This window comes from Mustela erminea, chromosome 20 (assembly GCF_009829155.1).
Source record: "Mustela erminea isolate mMusErm1 chromosome 20, mMusErm1.Pri, whole genome shotgun sequence".
NCBI lineage: Eukaryota > Metazoa > Chordata > Mammalia > Carnivora > Mustelidae > Mustela > Mustela erminea.
The window spans coordinates 32,275,690-32,294,923 of NC_045633.1; the positions used below are offsets into that span (position 1 = coordinate 32,275,690).

Genomic DNA, 19,234 nt, shown 5'->3' on the forward strand with positions numbered 1-19,234 from the left:
GGAACTACCACCACCGCCATGACCCCTACTGCCAGTGGCACCACAGGAACCGCCATGACCACTGGAACCGCCACAACACTGACCTCCACCGCCAGTAGGACCACGGGAACTGCCACCACCGGAAACGCCACCACCACGACCCCTACCTCCAGTAGCACTACGGGAACCGCCACCACCATCGGAACCGCCACAACCCGGACCTCCACCGCCAGTAGCACCACGGGAACCGCCACCACTGGAAACGCCACCACCACTACATCCACCACCAGTAGCACCACGGGAACCGACACCACTCCGACCACCAGGGCCAGTAGCACCACCGGAACAACCACCACCGCCATGAGCCCTACTGCCAGTGGCACCACAGGAACCGCCATGACCACTGGAACCGCCACAACCCTGACCTCCACTGCCAGTAGCACCACGGGAACCGCCGCAACCGGAAATGCCACCACCACGACCCCCACCTCCAGAAGCACCACGGGAACCGCCACCACCATCGAAACCGCCACAACCCTGACCTCCACCGCCAGTAGCACCACGGGAACTGCCACCACCGGAAACGCCACCACCACGACCCCTACCTCCAGTAGCACTACGGGAACCACCACCACTGGAAACGCCACCACCACTACACCCACCACCAGTAGCACCACGGGAACTGACACCACCCCGACCACCACGGCCAGTAGCACCACCGGAACCACCACTACCGCCATGATCCCTACTGCCAGTAGCACCACAGGAACTGCCATGACCACTGGAACCGCCACAACACTGACCTCCACCGCCAGTCGCACCACGGGAACCGCCGCAACCGGAAACGCCACCACCACGACCCCCACCTCCAGAAGCACCACGGGAACCGCCACCACCATCGAAACCGCCACAACCCTGACCTCCACCGCCAGTAGCACCACGGGAACTGCCACCACCAGAAACGCCACCACCACTACATCCACCACTAGTAGCACCACGGGAACCACCACGACCACGGGAACCGACACCACCCCGACCACCACTGCCAGTAGCACCACCGGAATCACCGCCACTGGAAACGCCACCACCACGACCTCCACCTCCAGTAGCACTACGGAAATCGCCACCACCACCGGAACGGCCACCACCCCGACACCCACCGCCAGTACCACCAAGGAAACCGCAACCACCACCTCGACACCCATCACCAGTAGAACCACAGGAACTGCAACAACAACCGTGACCTCCACTGCCACTAGCACCACAGGTACCACCACCACCACCGGAACCGCCAATACCCCAACCCTCACCGCCAGGAGCACCACGGCAACCACCACCACCACAGGAACCACCACCACTCCGACTCCCACTGCCAGTAGCACCACGGGAACCACCACCACCAAAGGAACCACCACCACTCCTACTTCCACAGCCAGTAGTACCACAGAAACCACCAGCACCACCACCACAGGAACCACCACCACTCTGACTCCCACTGCTAGTAGCACCACGGAAACCACCACCACCACAGGAACAACCACAGTTCCGACTACCACTGCCAGTAGCACCACGGTAAACACCACCACAGCAGGAACCACCACCACTCCGACTCCCACTGCCAGTAGCACCACAGACACCACCAGCACCACCACCACAGGAATCACCACCACTCCGACTCCCACTGACAGTAGCACCACAGGAACCACCACCACCACAGGAACAAACACCACTCCGACTACCACGGCCAGTAGCACCACGGTAAAAACCGCAACATCAGGAACCACCGCCACTCCGACTCCCACTGCCAGTAGCACCACGGGAACCACCACCACCACAGGAACCAGCACCACTTCGACACCCACTGCCAGTAGCACCATGGGCACCACCACCACCACAGGCACCACCACCACTCCTACTACCACGGTCAGTGGCACCACAGAAACCACCATCACCATCACCACAGGAACCACCACCACTCTGACTCCCACTGCCAGTAGCACGACGGAAACCACCACCACCACAGGAACAACCACCACTCCGACTACCACTGCCAGTAGCACCACGGTAAAAACCACCACATCAGGAACCAGCACCACTCCGTCTCCCATACCCAGTAGCACCACAGAAACCACCACCACCACAACTACAGGCACCACCACCACTCCGACTCCCACTGCCAGTAGCACCACGAGTAGCACCACCACCAGCGGAAGCACCACCACTCCGACTCCCACTGCCAGTAGCACCACGAAAACCACCAACACATCAGGAACCACCGCTACTCCGACTCCCACTGCCAATAGCACCACAGAAACCATCACCACCACTGGAAGCACCACCACTCTGACTCCTACTGCCAGTAGCACAACAGAAACCACCACCACCACAGGAACCACCACCACTCCGACTACCACTGCCAGTAGCACCACGGTAACCACCACCACATCAGGAACCAACACTACTCCGACTACCACTGCTAGTAGCACCATGATAACCACCACCACCACAGGAACAAACACCACTCCGACTCCCACTGCCAGTAGCACCACGGCAACCACCACCACCACAGGAACCACCACCTCTCCGAATGCCACTGCCAGTAGCACCACGGGAACCACCACCACCACCACCACAGGAACCACCACCACTCCTGCTACCACGGCCAGTAGCACCACAGAAACCACCAGCACCACCACCACAGGAACCACCACCACTCTGACTCCCACTGCCAGTTGCACCACGGAAACCACCACCACCACAGGAACAACCACCACTCCAACTACCACTGCCAGTTGCACCACGGAAACCACCACCACCACAGGAACAACCACCACTCCAACTACCACTGCCAGTAGTACCACGGTAAACAACACCACATCAGGAACCACCACCACTCCGACTCCCACTGCCAGTAGCACCACGGTAACCACCACCACCACAGGAACAACCAACACTCTGACTCCGACAGCCAGTCGCAGCACGGGAACCACCACCACCACAGGAACCACCACCACTCCGACTACCACCGCCAGTAGCACCACGGTAACCACCACCACATCAGAGACCACCACCACTCCGACTCCCACTGCCAGTAGCACCACGGGAACCACCACGACCACAGGAACCACCACCACTCTGACTCCCACTGCCAGTAGCACCACGGGAACCACCACCTCCACCGGAAGCACCACCACTCTGACTCCCACTGCCAGTAGCACCACGGTAACCACCACCACATCAGAGACCACCACCACTCCGACTCCCACTGCCAGTAGCACCACAGAAACCATCAGCACCACCACCACAGGAACCACCACCACTCCGACTCCCACTGCCAGTAGCACCACGGGAACCACCACCACCACAGGAACCACCATCACTCCGACTCCCACTGCCAGTAGCACCACAGAAACCATCAGTGCCACCACCACAGGCACCACCACCACTCCGACTCCCACTGCCGGTAGCACCACAGAAACCACCAGCACCACCACCACAGGAACCCCCACCACGCCGACTCCCTCTGCCAGTAGCACCACGGTAAACACCACCACATCAGGAACAACCATCACTCCGACTCCCACTGCCAGTAGCACCACAGAAACCACCAGCACCACCACCACAGGAACCACCACCACTACGACTCCCACTGCCAGTAGCACCACGGGAACCACCACCACCACAGGAACCACCATCACTCCGACTCCCTCTGCCAGTAGCACCACGGGAACCACCACCACCACAGGAACAACCACCACTCGGACTCCCACTGCCAGTAGCACCACAGACACCACCAGCCCCACCACCACAGGAACCACCACAACTCCAACTCCCACTGCCAGTAGAACCACAGAAAGCACCAGCACCACCACCACAGGAACCACCACCACTCTGCCTCCCAATGCCAGTAGCACCACGGGAGCCACCATCACCACAGGAAGCACCACCACTCCTACTACCACGGCCAGTAGCACCACAGAAACCACCAGCACCACCACCACAGGAACCACCACGACTCCGACTCCGACAGCCAGTAGCAGCACGGGAACCACGACCACCACAGGAAACACCACCACTCCGACTCCCTCTGCCAGTAGCACCACGGGAACCACCACCACCACAGGAACCACCACCACTCCGACTCCCACTGCCAGTAGCAGCACGGGAACCACCACGACCACAGGAACCACCACCACTCCGACTCCCACTGCCAGTAGCACCACGGAAACCACCACCACATCAGAAATCACCACCACTCTGACTCCCACTGCCAGTAGCACCACGGGAACCACCGCCACCACAGGAACCACCAGCACTCCGTCTCCCACTGCCAGTAGCACCACGGGAACAACCATCTCAACTGGAACCACCACCACTCCGACTCCCTCTGCCAGTAGCACCACGGGAACCACCACCACCACAGGAACCACCACCACTCCGACTCCCACTGCCAGTAGCACCACGGTAACCACCACCACCACAGGAACCACCACCACTCCGACTCCGACAGCCAGTAGCACCACGGGAACCACCACGACCACAGGAACCACCACCACTCCGACTCCCACTGCCAGTAGCAACACGGGAACCACCACCTCCACCGGAAGCACCACCACTCTGACTCCCGCTGCCAGTAGCACCACGGGAACCACCACGACCACTGGAATCACCACCACTCCGACTACCACTGCCAGCAGCACCACGGGAGCCACCACCACCACAGGAAGCACCACCACTCCAACTCCCACTGCCAGTAGCACCACGGGAACCACCAGCACCACCACCACAGGAACCACCACGACTCCGACTCCCACTGCCAGTAGCAACACGGGAACCACCACCTCCACCGGAAGCACCACCACTCTGACTCCCACTGCCAGTAGCACCACGGGAACCACCACGACCACAGGAACCACCACCACTCTGACTCCCACTGCCAGTAGCACCACGGAAACCACCACCACATCAGAAATCACCACCACTCTGACTCCCACTGCCAGTAGCACCACGGGAACCACCACGACCACTGGAATCACCACCACTCCGACTACCACTGCCAGCAGCACCACGGGAGCCACCACCACATCAGGAACAACCATCACTCCGACTCCCACTGCCAGTAGCACCACAGGAACCACCACCACCACAGGCACCACCACCACTCCATCTCCCACTGCCAGTAGCACCACGGGAACAACCATCACAACTGGAACCACCACCACTCCGATTCCCACTGCCAGTAGCACCACGGGAACCACCACCACCACAGGAACCACCACCACTCCGACCCCCACTGCCAGTAGCACCACGGGAACCACCACCACCACAGGAACCACCACCACTCCTACTACCACGGCCAGTAGCACCGCAGAAACCACCAGCACCACCACCACAGGAACCACCACCACTCTGACTCCCACTGCCAGTAGTAGCACGGAAACCACCACCACCACAGGAACAACCACCACTCCGACTTCCACTGCCAGTAGCACCACGGTAAACACCACCACATCAGGAACAACCATCACTCCGACTCCCACTGCCAGTAGCACCACAGAAACCACCAGCCCCACCACCACAGGAACCACCACCACTCCGACCCCCACGGCCAGTAGCACCACGGGAACCACCACCACCACAGGAACAAACACCACTCCTACCACCACGGCCAGTAGCACCGCAGAAAACACCAGCACCACCACCACAGGAACCACCACCACTCTGACTCCCACTGCCAGTAGCAGCACGGAAACCACCACCACCACAGGAACAACCACCACTCCGACTACCACTGCCAGTAGCACCACGGTAAACACCACCACATCAGGAACAACCATCACTCCGACTCCCACTGCCAGTAGCACCACTGAAACCACCAGCCCCACCACCACAGGAACCACCACCACTTCAACTCCCACTGCCAGTAGCACCACAGAAACCACCAGCACCACCGGAAGCACCACCACTCCGACTCCCACTGCCACTAGCACTACGGGAACCACCACCACCACAGGAACCACCACCACTCCGACTCCCACTGCCAGTAGCACCACAGAAACCACCAGCACCACCACCACAGGAACCACCACCACTCTGCCTCCCACTGCCAGTAGCACCACTGGAACCACCACCACCACCGGAAGCACCACCACTCCGACTCTCACTACCAGTAGCACCACAGGAACCACCACCACCACAGGAACCACCACCACTCCGACTACCACTGCCAGTAGCACCACGGTAAACACCACCACATCAGGAACAACCATCACTCCGACTCCCACTGCCCGTAGCACCACAGAAACCACCAGCCCCACCACCACAGGAACCACCACCACTCCGACTCCCACTGCCAGTAGCACCACAGAAACCACCAGCACCACCACCACAGGAACGACCACCACTCTGCCTCCCACTGCCAGTAGCACCACGGGAACCACCACCACCACCAGAAGCACCACCACTCCGACTCCCACTGCCACTAGCACCACGGGAACCACCACCGCCATAGGAACCACCACCACTCCGACTCCCTCTGCCAGTAGCACCACGGGAACCACCACCACCACAGGAACCACCACCACTCCGACTCCCACTGCCGGTAGCACCACGGTAACCACCACCACATCAGGAACAACCACCACTCCGACTCCCACTGCCAGTAGCACCACAGAAACCACCAGCACCACCACCACAGGAACCACCACCACTCCGACTCTGACAGCCAGTAGCAGCACGGGAACCACCACCACCACAGGAACCACCACCACTCCGACTCCCACTGCCAGTAGCACCACGGGAACCACCACCACCACAGGAACCACCACCACTCCGACTTCCACTGCCAGTAGCACCACAGAAACCACCAGCACCACCACCACAGGAACCACCACCACTCTGCCTCCCACTGCCAGTAGCACCACCGGAATCACCACCACCACCGGAAGCACCACCACTCCGACTCCCACTACCAGTAGCACCACGGGAACCACCACCACCACAGGAACCACCACCACTCCGACTACCACTGCCAGTAGCACCACGGTAACCACCACCACATCAGGAACCAACACTACTCCGACTACCACTGCTAGTAGCACCATGATAACCACCACCACCACAGGAACAAACACCACTCCGACTCCCACTGCCAGTAGCAGCACGGGAACCACCACCACCACAGGAACCACCACCACTCCGACTCCCACTGCCAGTAGCACCACGGGAACCACCACCACCACAGGAACCACCACCACTCCGACTCCCACTGCCAGTAGCCCCACGGGAGCCACCTCCACCACAGGAAGCACCACCACTCCGACTCCCACTGCCAGTAGCACCACGGGAACCACCACCGCCACAGGAACCACCACCACTCCGACTCCCACTGCCAGTAGCACCACGGGAACCACCACCACATCAGGAACCACCACCACTCCAACTTCCACTGCCAGTAGCACCACAGAAACCACCAGCACCACCTCCACAGGAACCACCACCACTCCGACTCCGACAGCCAGTAGCACCACGGGAACCACCACCACATCAGGAACCACCACCAATCCAACTTCCACTGCCAGTAGCACCACAAGAACCACCACCACCGCAGGTACCCCCACCACTCCGACTCCCTCTAATGGGAGCACCTCCAGCCTTATATTCTCCGTCACCTCGACTGTATTCACTAGCTCGTCCACTGGTACAATGAGAAGCACCCACACTTCAACATCTTCTGCAACCACTACCCGTAAACAGTCTCTTGTTTTACCCTTACAGCTGTCGTTCTTTTCAGTTTCCTGCTTGGGTTCTCAAATTTTCCCCTTCATATTCTTCTTTTGCCATTAATTGTTTACCATGAGATCAGATGTCTTCTGGGCTGTCACACTTTCTCTGTCTTCTCTGTTGTGCCCTTTGTCTCTTGAGCTAGGTTTTCTCTGTCATTTAACATGCTTACCTCTCTTTACCTGGACCCCATCAGTCCCCAGTGAGGTGTGTGCATAGTCCATTTCTTTCTTTTTTACTCTGGGAAACTCTATCCCACTGTTTTAAATTCCATATCTCATGAATTTTTATCTTCATTTCAATTTTGTTTCTTTTTAAGGGTTTTTCTCATATATTTTGCTCATGCTAAAGTCCTAAGTTTCTTTTATTTTTGTCTTGTTTTGTTTTTATTTTTGGACGAGGGTGTGCCAGTTGTACTCACCTGTGCTGTTAACCTCTATCTCTCTGCTGTCATTCACTTATTTTTTCTTATTTGCTGTTCATGCACTATAGAAGCCACGTAGTTTCACTTTTATCAGCTCTGAGATCTCCTCTGTGTCCTTGAGTGTTTTCATATCCTGAAGCCTCCCTATCTCTGTCTCTATAGCTTCAACTCAACTTCTTTGCTCTGGGTAGGATGAGACCTGCCGCAGTCCATACCTACCATTAAAACATACTGTCATGGGGTGGCTCAGTGGGTTAAAGCCTCTGCCTTCAGCTTGGGTCATGATCCTAGGGTCCTAGGATCGAGCCCCGCATCGGGCTCTCTGCTCAGCGGGGAGCCTGCTTCCTCCTCTCTCTGCCTGCCTCTCTGCCTACTTGTGATCTCTATTTGTGAAATAAATAAATAACATCTTTAAAAAAACATACTCTCATTATATAATATATAATATACCACATATATTATAGAATATTCTTTTGTATTTGTGAGATTTATTATCAGAGCGAGAGAGGATTTTTGCCATACATTAAGAAAAACACACTAGTTAAAACACTTGAAGACATTTACTTGTTTAGATGAACCACAGATATGCCCAGAGAGATACGGTCTGTGTCTGTCTGGAGCACTTTCCAATCCTGTCTTGAATTAAGGAAGATGAAGTTCTTCAGCATCTGGCTACTGCATTTTCTCAGCACTTTGGGCATTTTTCCTCTGGCGAATTCTTTTCCTGGCCTTTATTTTATGTGGCTTCGTTCTTTGGTCTTTCCAGTGTGGCATCGTCATGTTGAACTCTCTGGTTGTCAGGGGGAGGTACTGAGCGTTCTCGGAGGGGAGGTCTGGACCTTGCATCCCTAGGACGTCCCACGGGGGTCCAGTAGTGAATGCGTGACCGCCAGGTCCACAGCTGGTGCTGATCACCTGTCTGCGGGCGGACAGTCTCCCTCCGTCTTCCTCTTAATCCCTGGAGGTCGGCTTTCCCCGTAGACTCTTGGGCAACAAGTCACACACCCCAGTAGTTGCTTTTGCCGCTGAGCACAAAAGATCCGGACATCTTCAGTATCACACAGCAGAGAGAGTGAGAGAGAGGCTGATTTGGATGCGTGGATTTTTATCGTGTCACCAGGAGGGCACTCTTGACTCGACTCTTTCATTCTTCCTCAGTGTCTTGGATCAAAGGCCTGTTCACCAGAGGCTGTGTGACCTGACGGGTCATGGGGCATGGGTGTGGCCCACACACTCTGTATCTGGGAGGAGTGGAGTAGACCAGGAGGCCGAGGTGGGGCTGGTCTTCTAGAGTAGGTGCTTATCTCATGTGGCTCCCTAGATCAAACACACCTGGAACACTAGTTAGTGCAGGTATAGCTCTTTTCAAGAAAAGCCAAAGGGAGGGATGTGTGGGGGTGCTCAGCCAGTTGAGCATCTGCCTTCGCTCAGGTCATGATCCCTGAGTCCTGAGATGGAGTCCTGCCTCAGGCTCCTTGCTCAGCGGGGAACCTGCTTCTCCCCCTGCCTGTCCCGCCCCCTGCTTGTGCTCGCTCTCTCTCTGGCAAATAAGTAAATAAAATCTTTTTAAAAGAGAGAGAAAAAAAAAGAAAAAGAAAAGGAAAAGCCAAAGGGAGCAGAGCTGTCACTTTTCCAGGCAGGTTGAGGGAGGTTACACCTCCTCCCTCAAACTCCACATCCCAGAAAATAAAGAGGAATCAGGAATAGTCACGATGGCCAACAGTTTCCCGTATGAGCTCTTCTGAAGCAGGTGTTGGAGAGACGACGACGTACTCGTTCTCAGGCTTGCTGGGATCCAGACTGGTCAAGCTCCTCTGGGTACTCCGAGTTTCTGTTTCTTCTTTTCTATTCCTCAGCCTTGACTGTGTTGTCCCTCACTCCTGACAACACTTGGTTTCCTGTCCCTTTCTTTCCGGGGCTAAAGGAAATCATACAGAAATTCTCCAAGACCAGGTCAAGTCTGGTCTCCACACGGACCCTCGGGCAGGTGTCTAAGCTTCTCTCCACTTCACTTGCCCCATCTCTAAAGTGGGAATGGCACTAACTGTGCCGTCCACCCCAGGGTCTCACGAGAGTATCAGACTAGGCGTTGCTTGGGAGAATGTGTTGCGAGCCTGAAGTGTTGTGCAAATACGTGTGGGTAACCGGCGCCTTGTCCCTTTCAGGGACCTGCTTAAATGGAGGGACATGGAACGGGCAGGCCTGTATTTGCCCCAGCGGCTTCCAAGGAGACCAGTGCCAGACCAAGGTCCCAACGTGCTATAATGGCGGCTCCTGGGACGGAATCAAGTGTGTGTGCACCAGCCTCTACCAGGGGCCGAAGTGCGAGGAGGTGGTCTCGAGCATTGAGATAAGTGAGTAAGACCACAGGGCCCCGCTCTCCCCGGCGCTGGGCCTCCCTTCCTGTCCTTCTACATGCCCAGGAACATGGCCTCTTCCAGGGGCAACCATTTTACTCAATGGTAAGAAAGTTGAAACGTGAAAAAAATGAATAAAGCAAGAAGAATGGGTTTGGAACCAAACACAACCTGATACAGAATTTTACCATAAAATACACTTGAGACGAGTGAGCGAGTGATGGAGGAGAAAACAAAAAGTGTGTGGGATTCTCATGGAGAATGTAGGACCCGAGATCCCCTGGGCTCAACCCCAAAGCCATGAGGAGTGCTGTGTGCTCCCCACCCTCCGGGGGCGCCCTGGTGGGACCTGAGTGGGGGTCGTGGGTGCTGGACCCAGGCCACTCCCCTGCCCAGGGCAGAATTGCTGGAGGTGTGGGTCTCCTTGGGAGGGCGCTCAAGGGCAGGAGGGGGCTCCATCCTCAGTAAGCGGTGCTTCTGTCCGACCCCCTTAGACTCTCCGCCGCAGACTGTCTCTGCCCAGATGGAAATGACCGTGACAGTGACCAGTATGGAGTACTCCAAAGATCTAGAAGACCGGGATTCTGAAAAATTCCAGAACTTCAGTGCGATATTCACAAAGGAGGTGAGCCTGGGAATGCAGGTCCCCGCGGGCCACTCAGCTCTCCCGGAGTCGTCTCTGGAGGTGAAGAAAGCCGGTGAGGGCTATTCCCATGTTAGAGGTCTGTGAGTTTCTCAGCTCACTCCTTTCCTCAGGGCTTGCCGAGAGCTCGTGGGAAGACAACGCTAGGTTCCATGAAAGGGCAGTGGGGGGCCCTCGGGGCGAGGCTGGTCCCTGAGGAGGGCCCGACCCACTGGCACCGTGTGCCACTGCCACCGTGGGACAGGGAGTGCGAGGCACAGCACGTCCGCCCGCCGTCTGCTTTCCCAAGCTCCTGGGGAAAGACGGGCGGGCTCCAAGCTGGGACCTCTGCGCTGACACGGTGATCTCTTTGCCTTTCAGATGGACAAAGTTTATTCCGGAATCCCTGAGTATCAAGGGGTCAACATCACAAAGCTGACGTAAGTATCCAGGGCTCCCGGGAAGAAAGTCTTTGCAGTGGAAGCAGCAGTCACAGTCACAAAGATGGCTGTTCTCTGCCCCTAGGTTAGCTGACTAGGGCTCCCATAACAAAATGCCCCAGACTGGGTGGCTCAAGCATTGGAAATTTATTTCTCATGGTTCTGGAGGCTGGAAGTTCACGATCAAGGTGTTTGGTGGGTTGGGTTTCTTCTGAGTCTCTCTCTGGCCTGTAGACAACCGTCTTCTTGCTGGATCCTTACAGCTTTTTTTCTATTCAAGCATGTGCCTCGTGTGTCTTTGTGTGATTGAATTTCCACGTCTTCTCCTTTTTTCTTTTAAGTTTTTTTTGTTGTTGTTGTTTTTGTTTTTTTGACAATCTCTTCACTCAGCATGGGGCTCGAACTCATGACCTGAGATCAAGAGTCACACACTTTTCCAACTGATCCAGCCGGGCGCCCCCCACCCCAAATTTCCTCTTCTTACAAGGACACCACTCAGACTGGATTAAGACCTACCCCAACAGGCTCATTTTAACTTATTTGCATCTGTAAAGACCCTGTCCCCAAATACAGATGCGTCCTGAGGGACCGGGGATTAGGGCCTCAACACACGGATTTTGGGGGAACACAATTCAGCCCGTAACTCACTCCAACAATTATGGTTTCATGTATATTTTCCAATTTGGAAGCTCCTAACCACCCTGTGGGAGAGGCCAGCAGATGAAGAAACAGAGACCCAGAGACGGGCACTAGGCTGCCTTGGGGGGTCACTGATGGGGTGGGAGGGCGCGGCCTCACACCCAGGTCCTCTTACGCTGGAGACGCTAATACACGAGAAGCCCTGCAGGCTACAGCTTGTGTGGTGGACACTGCACTTGTCTTCAGAGATGAAGCCCAGTAACTTAGCCTGGGAGGAAACCCCAGGGAAAATGTGTCCGAGACCACAGCTGGCCGGTGTTAATTTCCACTCCCCTCTCACAGGATTCTGGCTCCGCCCTGCAGAATTTCGGCCCAGTTATCAGCCTCGGCTTTTTTTTTTTTTTTTTTAAGATTTTATTTATTCATTTGACAGACAGAGATCACAAGTAGGCAGAGAGGCAGGCGGGGGGGGGGGGGGAAGTAGGCTCCCCGCTGAGCAGAGAGCCCGATGCGGGGTTTGATCCCAGGACCGCGGGATCATGACCTGAGCCGAAGGCAGAGGCTTTAACCCACTGAGCCACCCAGGCGCTCCCAACCTGGCTTTCTTGACCCCCATGTCCTTCTTGGAAAAGATGGCCTTGAGCTCCACGTTGCCCTGGTCCCCTCTAACTCGTTACTCTACAGGCTATTTGAATTCCACGATCGTGTAAGTTTTATGAGTATCATCATTCTCTCATTTAACTCTGTTATCCTGGATTGTTCTACCCCTCTCCTTGCTCAGGAGTATTGCCCCCTTCCTCCAGTCTTCTGTTTATGTTTGAGCCTCTGAATCTAGTGGAAAGGAGAAAGCAAGGGCAAAAGAGTGCTTTTGGCTTCCATTATTTAGGAATCTGGAATTACAAGCACGGGAAGCTGGACTTGTTGCTGTATTTTTAAGGCAAACAGCTCATTCCTGGGGTGCCGTGGATCCCCACCCCCACGCGCGCGCTCGAGAAGCGGTTGGCGTTCTAGAGTAGGGGCTAGAAGTTCGTTGACTTCCCGGCATTCCCGACCCTGCTCTGCACGCGCAGAAGATGGACCGCTCCGGGGATGTGGAGCGAGGGACGAGAGAAAGAAGCCGCTGGAAGCTGTGAGCGTGTCTGAAGCCACGCTTTCTTGGTGGCCTTGCCTCCGGCTGCTCCTAGCTCCTAAGCAGAGAGTCGGAAGAGACTGCTGGCTAAAATTTTAACTTTTTAGGTGTCAGAGATTCGTTTTAGAATTGATGGAAGTGTTTATGAGTAGAAAATACGCACATATGAGCTTCCAATCTGTGCACCCTTTTCTTTTTTTTAATTTGTGCACTCTTAAGAGGCTCACAGACCTTCTGCAGCCCTCCCCCCAGCAACTCGTGACTCCTGTGAGTCCCCGGTGTCCTCCTACGTCTTAAGGACCCCTTGCCAGCAGCGGCCCAGTCCCCTGCTGGAACGCATCTGATGGCACCGTGAGGACCATCTCCTGTGGCCCCGTCCCTCTGTGCATCTTTGCCCTTGAGCCTTCCTGAGACTTCCACACAGGGCTGCCTAGACCCTAACCTTTGAGACAGTCCCCTTAGGCACAAGTCGTGGTGTGAGGCCTATGGGGAAGTGCCTAGCACTGTGCCTGGAATGAGCCTTCACCCAGGGAACCCTGGGGGGTCATTTCAACCGCCCTCCCCCAGCTCTGCCTTCCCGTGGGGGCAAAGGGCATATCGTGCCCGGGACAAGGGGTCAGAGAAGCGAGCGTCTGTTATGACCTGGAAGGCTGCTCACGGACATCCTTTTCTCTCCTCAGGGCCGGCAGTATTGTGGTGGAACATGAAGTCCTCCTGAAGACCAACTTCACCCCAGAATACAAGGAAGTTTTCTCGAAGGTCACCCAGCAAGTGACGGAAAAAATCCAGAAAGTAACCACGGAGCAAATCAGCAAAAATAACAGCTGCTCAAGTAAATTCCTAGGGAGGGAGGGAGCGGCTGGAAGGGGTCCTGGGGGATCTTTGGGGGCTCAGTCCTGGGGGGCCCGGGTCTGTGGGAAGGCGAGCAGAAGCATGGCTTGGGATGCAGAGCGCTCTTCGGAACGTCCTGAGTGCTGTGGGGGCCCTTCGAGGGTCATTGTTCTGGGGAGCAGGGCTCGAGGCTGTCCTTCCCATGTGCAGGACTGTCCTAACAGCCTCACTCCTCGCGCCACTGCCCCCACTAAAGGAGTTTGCTTCAAGGGGCTCTATGTTTTTCCTTCCACAGGTATACTGTGTTACAACAACACTGCCACCAAGGTGCAAAGTTTTATAGTTGATTACAACCCTGAAAGTAGGTGACCAGCGCGGGGGAGGGGCGGGGAGTGGGGGGTGGGGAGGTGACGCCCCCCCCCCGGGTGGGTCGGAGGAGGCACACAGGTGCCTGGCGGCCTGGTCACCGCAACTCCTCCGCGCCCCGCAGAGGAATGCCAGGAGAGGGCTGGGAAAGACTACGCCGCCTACTTCTTCCTGGCATACAAGGAGGAGAAGCCGTACTGCATCACCCGCTGCATGCCCGGCTTCAATACCTCCCTGGACTGCAACTTCGGGAAGTGCCAGCTGGAGCGCAGCGGCCCTCGGTGCTTGTGAGTGTCCCCGGCCCTCTGGGACCCCGCCTCCAGGCCCAGGGACCTAGTGGGTCCTGGCCTCCCTTGAGTGTCGCCGGAACCCCGAGGCCAGGTCCAGGACGGGGCCCTCCCCGGGGCTTGTGCAGTGGAGTCAGGACTGGGACCAGCTCTGGGGAAGCAGAAGGAAAGCCTCAGCTTCGGGAAACTCCCAGTCAGGTGGGGAGGATAGAGCCCGGTTTCCGGGGGGAGAGCCCGCGGCCAAAGCAATGAGAAGGCAGCCCATCCCCACGGGGAGGGTAGAAAGCCTGTAAAAGACCAGCCGCAGGCTCTGGCTACTCAAACAAAACCAGAGAGAGACCAGGGGGAAGGAGTGGGCCCATGTGCAAAGGCCTGAGTTGCTGTTCAGGTCCTGGGCAGGTTTCCAGAAGGAGGATTTTTGCAGGTTGGTGTGGGGAGGAGAGGAACAGGGCTTAGGAACGGTGTCTCCAGGGAGGGGAGGGCGGTTTCGGAGGCACAGTGTGTGCTGCAGATCCCGGATGGGATTTGTTTTTCCCCATGGAAAGGGAGAGGCTGAGAACATGACGGTTGGTGGCGGATAAGAAGGTTGCCATTGGGGTCTCTAGTTCCTGGGTACAGCCCAGGGCAACACGAAAGCGGGGCTGACTGCTCTAGATCCTGGGCTGCACAACCTAAAAGTACTGGGCTGAGTCCCGGGCCTCTCTGAGGCCTGTGCCGTGGAAGCTGGACTTGGCCTCTCCCCGCCCCGTCCGGGCTCTGCGCCCCAGCGAGGTCGCTGTCGCCCTCTCCTCATCAAGCTCCCCCGGCTCGGGGCCAGATCTGAGGCAGGGAGGCTGTGGCTGTCGGCTGCCTCTCACTCAGAATGCTCCCTCCCTCCATCTGCCCCCTCTGTCCCTCTCAGCTGCTTGACCACGGACACCCACTGGTACAGTGGCGAAACCTGTGAGTTCAGCACCCAGAAGAGCCTGGTGTACGGGCTCGTGGGGGCAGCCGGCGCCGTCCTGCTCCTCGTGCTGGGTGTTCTCTCCATACTCATGTTCCGTTCCAAGAGGGAGCTGAGAAGGTGAGTCGCCGCTGCCGCCTCCTCCTCTGACCTCCAGCTCCCGCTCCTTTTCTGGTGCCTCTGCCTTCACTCACTGGTCCTCGGGGGAGACAGTGGGGGAGCTAAGAGGGACCCAACCAGGCCCCAAATCCCGGTTCCCTGATCATCGTGGAATCTCTCTGGTGTTTCTGTCAACAGGCAAAAGTCTAGAGTGTCTCAGTTGTACATGTGGCATGAAGAAGACGGGCGGCCCACACCTGGAACCTTCCGAAACATTGGCTTTGACATCAATGAAGGTACTGGAAGTCCTCAGTGCGCTCAAAATGTCTCAAAGTGTGGAGACAGACATGAGAGGACATGGGAAGACGTAAAGGAGCAAAGAGAACAGTATTTCCATCTCTAAAACAGTGGGTTCCACATCTGTACCCCTATTTCCACCTGTGGCTCCCGTCAGGCCCTGGATCACGACCACGGGGGGACGCGAGGTTGCCGATGGGCTAGATTTCTCCAGCACTCAAACCTGCCTGTGTGGACACGCACAGGCCCCACCTGGCAGTGGGGGGGCTCACCGAGCAGTGATTTCCCTCTCCGCCAAGTGGCGAACTGCACATTTTGTCAGGTTAAATGTCCGTGTTAAAATTCCTACAGATCGAGTCTTTACATTCCAAAGAAGCGAAATGTAGAATGAGGAGACCATTTTAGTCAACCCACCAAAAAGCAAGAAAGGGGGAACAGATGATCAGGAAAGGGGTGACAGACAGGAAGCATAAAATAAGGGAGACCATAATCTGCCCCATCAACAACGACAATTATACATGGGTTAAACACTCCAGCTAAAAGAGGGAATTAAAAAAAAAAAAAACTGGCGGTTTCCTGTGCATGGAAGGCAGAGCCAGGACAAGGCAAAAGCGTGGGGAAGTACACAGAGAAATTCTGGCCCTGCGGCGGGTGACGTTGGAGGGAGAGACGGGGGCTTGTCTTCTAACCGGCCGCTTCCATGGGCTCCCTTCCCTCCAGACCGAGACGACTCCGTGCACTTGGACTCCATCTATAGCAACTTCCAGCCCTCCCTGGACCACATAGACTCGGAAACCCAGGTGAGACGCTCGCCTCCCTCTGCGCTGAGGCCCCGTGTCCTCTCCTACCACGGGGGGCCCTTGAGGAAAGCAAAGTCCTGTTTACGGTTTGCTCGTCCAGGTGACATGTAGGTGTGCCTTGCCGGGAAGTGAGCAGTACCTTGGGGTGGCAGCAGGGGAGGAGAAGGAACTAAGCAGCAAGGTGGGGTCGACCTGCCCGAGACCCCTGGGGCCCCAGGTGCAGAAATTTCTTTCCATGTCAAGTAGGTCCTGACGGCCAACTTAGTTAATTAAAAAAAAAAAAAAGAAAAGGAAAACAGTTTAAAGATTTTACTCATTTATTTGACAGAGAGATCACAAGTAGGCAGAGAGGCAGGCAGAGAGAGAGGGAAGCAGGCTCCCAGCTGAGCAGAGAGCCAGATGGGGGGCTCGATCCCAGGACCCCGAGATCATGACCCGAGCTGAAGGCAGAGGCTTTAACCCACTGAGCCGCCCAGGTGCCCCTTAACTGTTTTACTTTTCAAACCCACATAAAAGTCAGAATAGTGGTGCACTGAACACCCCACCTAAATCCCCAGTGTTTAACGTGCTGCCACGTTTTCGTCTTACGGCACAGCGTGTACAACTATGATACACATTCTCATCAAACTTTGCTGGAACACCTGGCAGTCAGTTGCAAACATTATGACATTTGATAAAATGATAAAAGTCATAAAACACTTCGGTACACACCCCAAATACCATTAGCATTCCCAACAAGTTGATGATAATTGCACAGTATCACCCCGTATCCATTTTTCCAATGAATCCAAGAGCGATTACTAGTTTTTGGAATATGAACAAATTTCACAAACTGACTTTTGTTGCGTCACCTTGGTCTTTTTAATCTAGAACCGATTCCTACCTTTTACATTTATTGTTTTTTTTTTTTTTAAGAGTCTAGGATGATTGTCTTAAGGAACGTCCCACATTTTGAGTCTGATTATTTCCCCATGCTGTCCCTCAAGCCTCTGTTCTTCCTGTGAACTGGCAGTTAGGCCTAGAGGCTTGATTAGTCCCAGCTTAGACGTTTCTGTTAAACATCCGTCATGGAAAAATAAAGCTACTGCACCACCTCAGGAGGTACATAAAGTCAGGATGTCTCACTAGGACTGAGACCAAGATTGGTCACTTGGCAAGAGGTGACCACTCATTGTTGCGACCTTGATTTCATTCCAACTGGATGAATGTTCCAGGGCTGAAGAAATGAGCTCACAGTATTCCCACTTCGGAAGGAGTGTGTTGGCTTCAGGCACTGTACTCCCTAGGGAAAGCCTTGGGGCAAAGACACACTCCCTCACTAGAATGCCTTTAAAGCTACCTAAGTTGGGAGTTAAGTTGGTGGTGGGGGGAGATAGTTGATTTGTTCTAGACTCTAAGCTGAGCACTTCCCCAGTCCCAACACTTACGTTTCCAAATCCCAGGTTCCTTATAAGCCTAGCCCTCACCTGGTTCTGTCTCTCTTTCCAGATCAGAATTCAGAGGCCTCAGGTGATGATGACGTCGATTTAAGGCAGCTCCCACATGGAGCTGTGGGGTGTGAGAGTGAGCAGAGCTCACTCTGGCCAAGCCTGGTGGAACTTTTCCCCATTGAGAGCATTCACGGAACTGGATGAAAAACAAAAGCCATACCAAGGAGGAAGAGGGGAGAGTATAGTGCCGGGAAACTCACAAACAGGAAACCATGGAAACTCCGATGGGCTTGTTATGATCTCAGGCGAGGCACCCCTCCTGCCCACCCCACTTCAGCACCAAGGACAGCGCCCAACCCACCCCTTACGTCAACGACAGCTCAAACACAGGACTCTACATTATACAGAATGTCTTGTAGGATTTATTGTACTTCATTTTCATGGAAAATGCTTTAAACCATTCAGTTTCTTTGAATATATAGGATTATAAGTATTTTTAAAGTTCTAATATTTATCTGTCCGTTCTGATTTTTTATTAGTCAATATAATAATATATATTTCTAGTAACTAAAAGCAGTGAAAGCAAATTCATTAAATTTTGCATGGTTCCCAGTCCTTTCTGCAGTTGATACCCTACACTGGCCCCTGTTTTTCCCCTGCCAAGCTCTCTCACCTCCTCTCCCTCAGGATGCAGGGTGTGGTGAATTTGCTTCTTCTTCTGGAAATGGGCTTGTGTTTCTTCCCGTAGATTTGCAGAGATGGAGTCCTGGGTCTTATTTCCAGCTTTCTAATCCACTCGCTGTCTTAAA

The 19,234-nt window shown here is 55.3% G+C and overlaps 1 protein-coding gene across 1 annotated transcript; it reads left to right on the top strand.

Moving 5' to 3' along the window:
• Nucleotides 1-1,350: 1,350 nt before the first annotated feature.
• MUC17 (mucin 17, cell surface associated) lies at nt 1,351-18,937 on the top strand (the record flags this gene model as incomplete). Its single annotated transcript, XM_032327375.1, has 17 exons — nt 1,351-2,578; nt 2,609-2,950; nt 3,665-4,248; nt 4,483-4,896; nt 4,945-5,063; nt 5,214-6,303; nt 7,441-7,588; nt 10,351-10,539; nt 11,037-11,167; nt 11,546-11,604; nt 14,053-14,204; nt 14,499-14,564; nt 14,694-14,856; nt 15,758-15,919; nt 16,097-16,194; nt 16,916-16,995; nt 18,484-18,937. Coding segments are annotated over 17 exons (5,067 nt in total), but the record flags the coding sequence as incomplete, so codon positions are not given.
• Nucleotides 18,938-19,234: the final 297 nt, after the last annotated feature.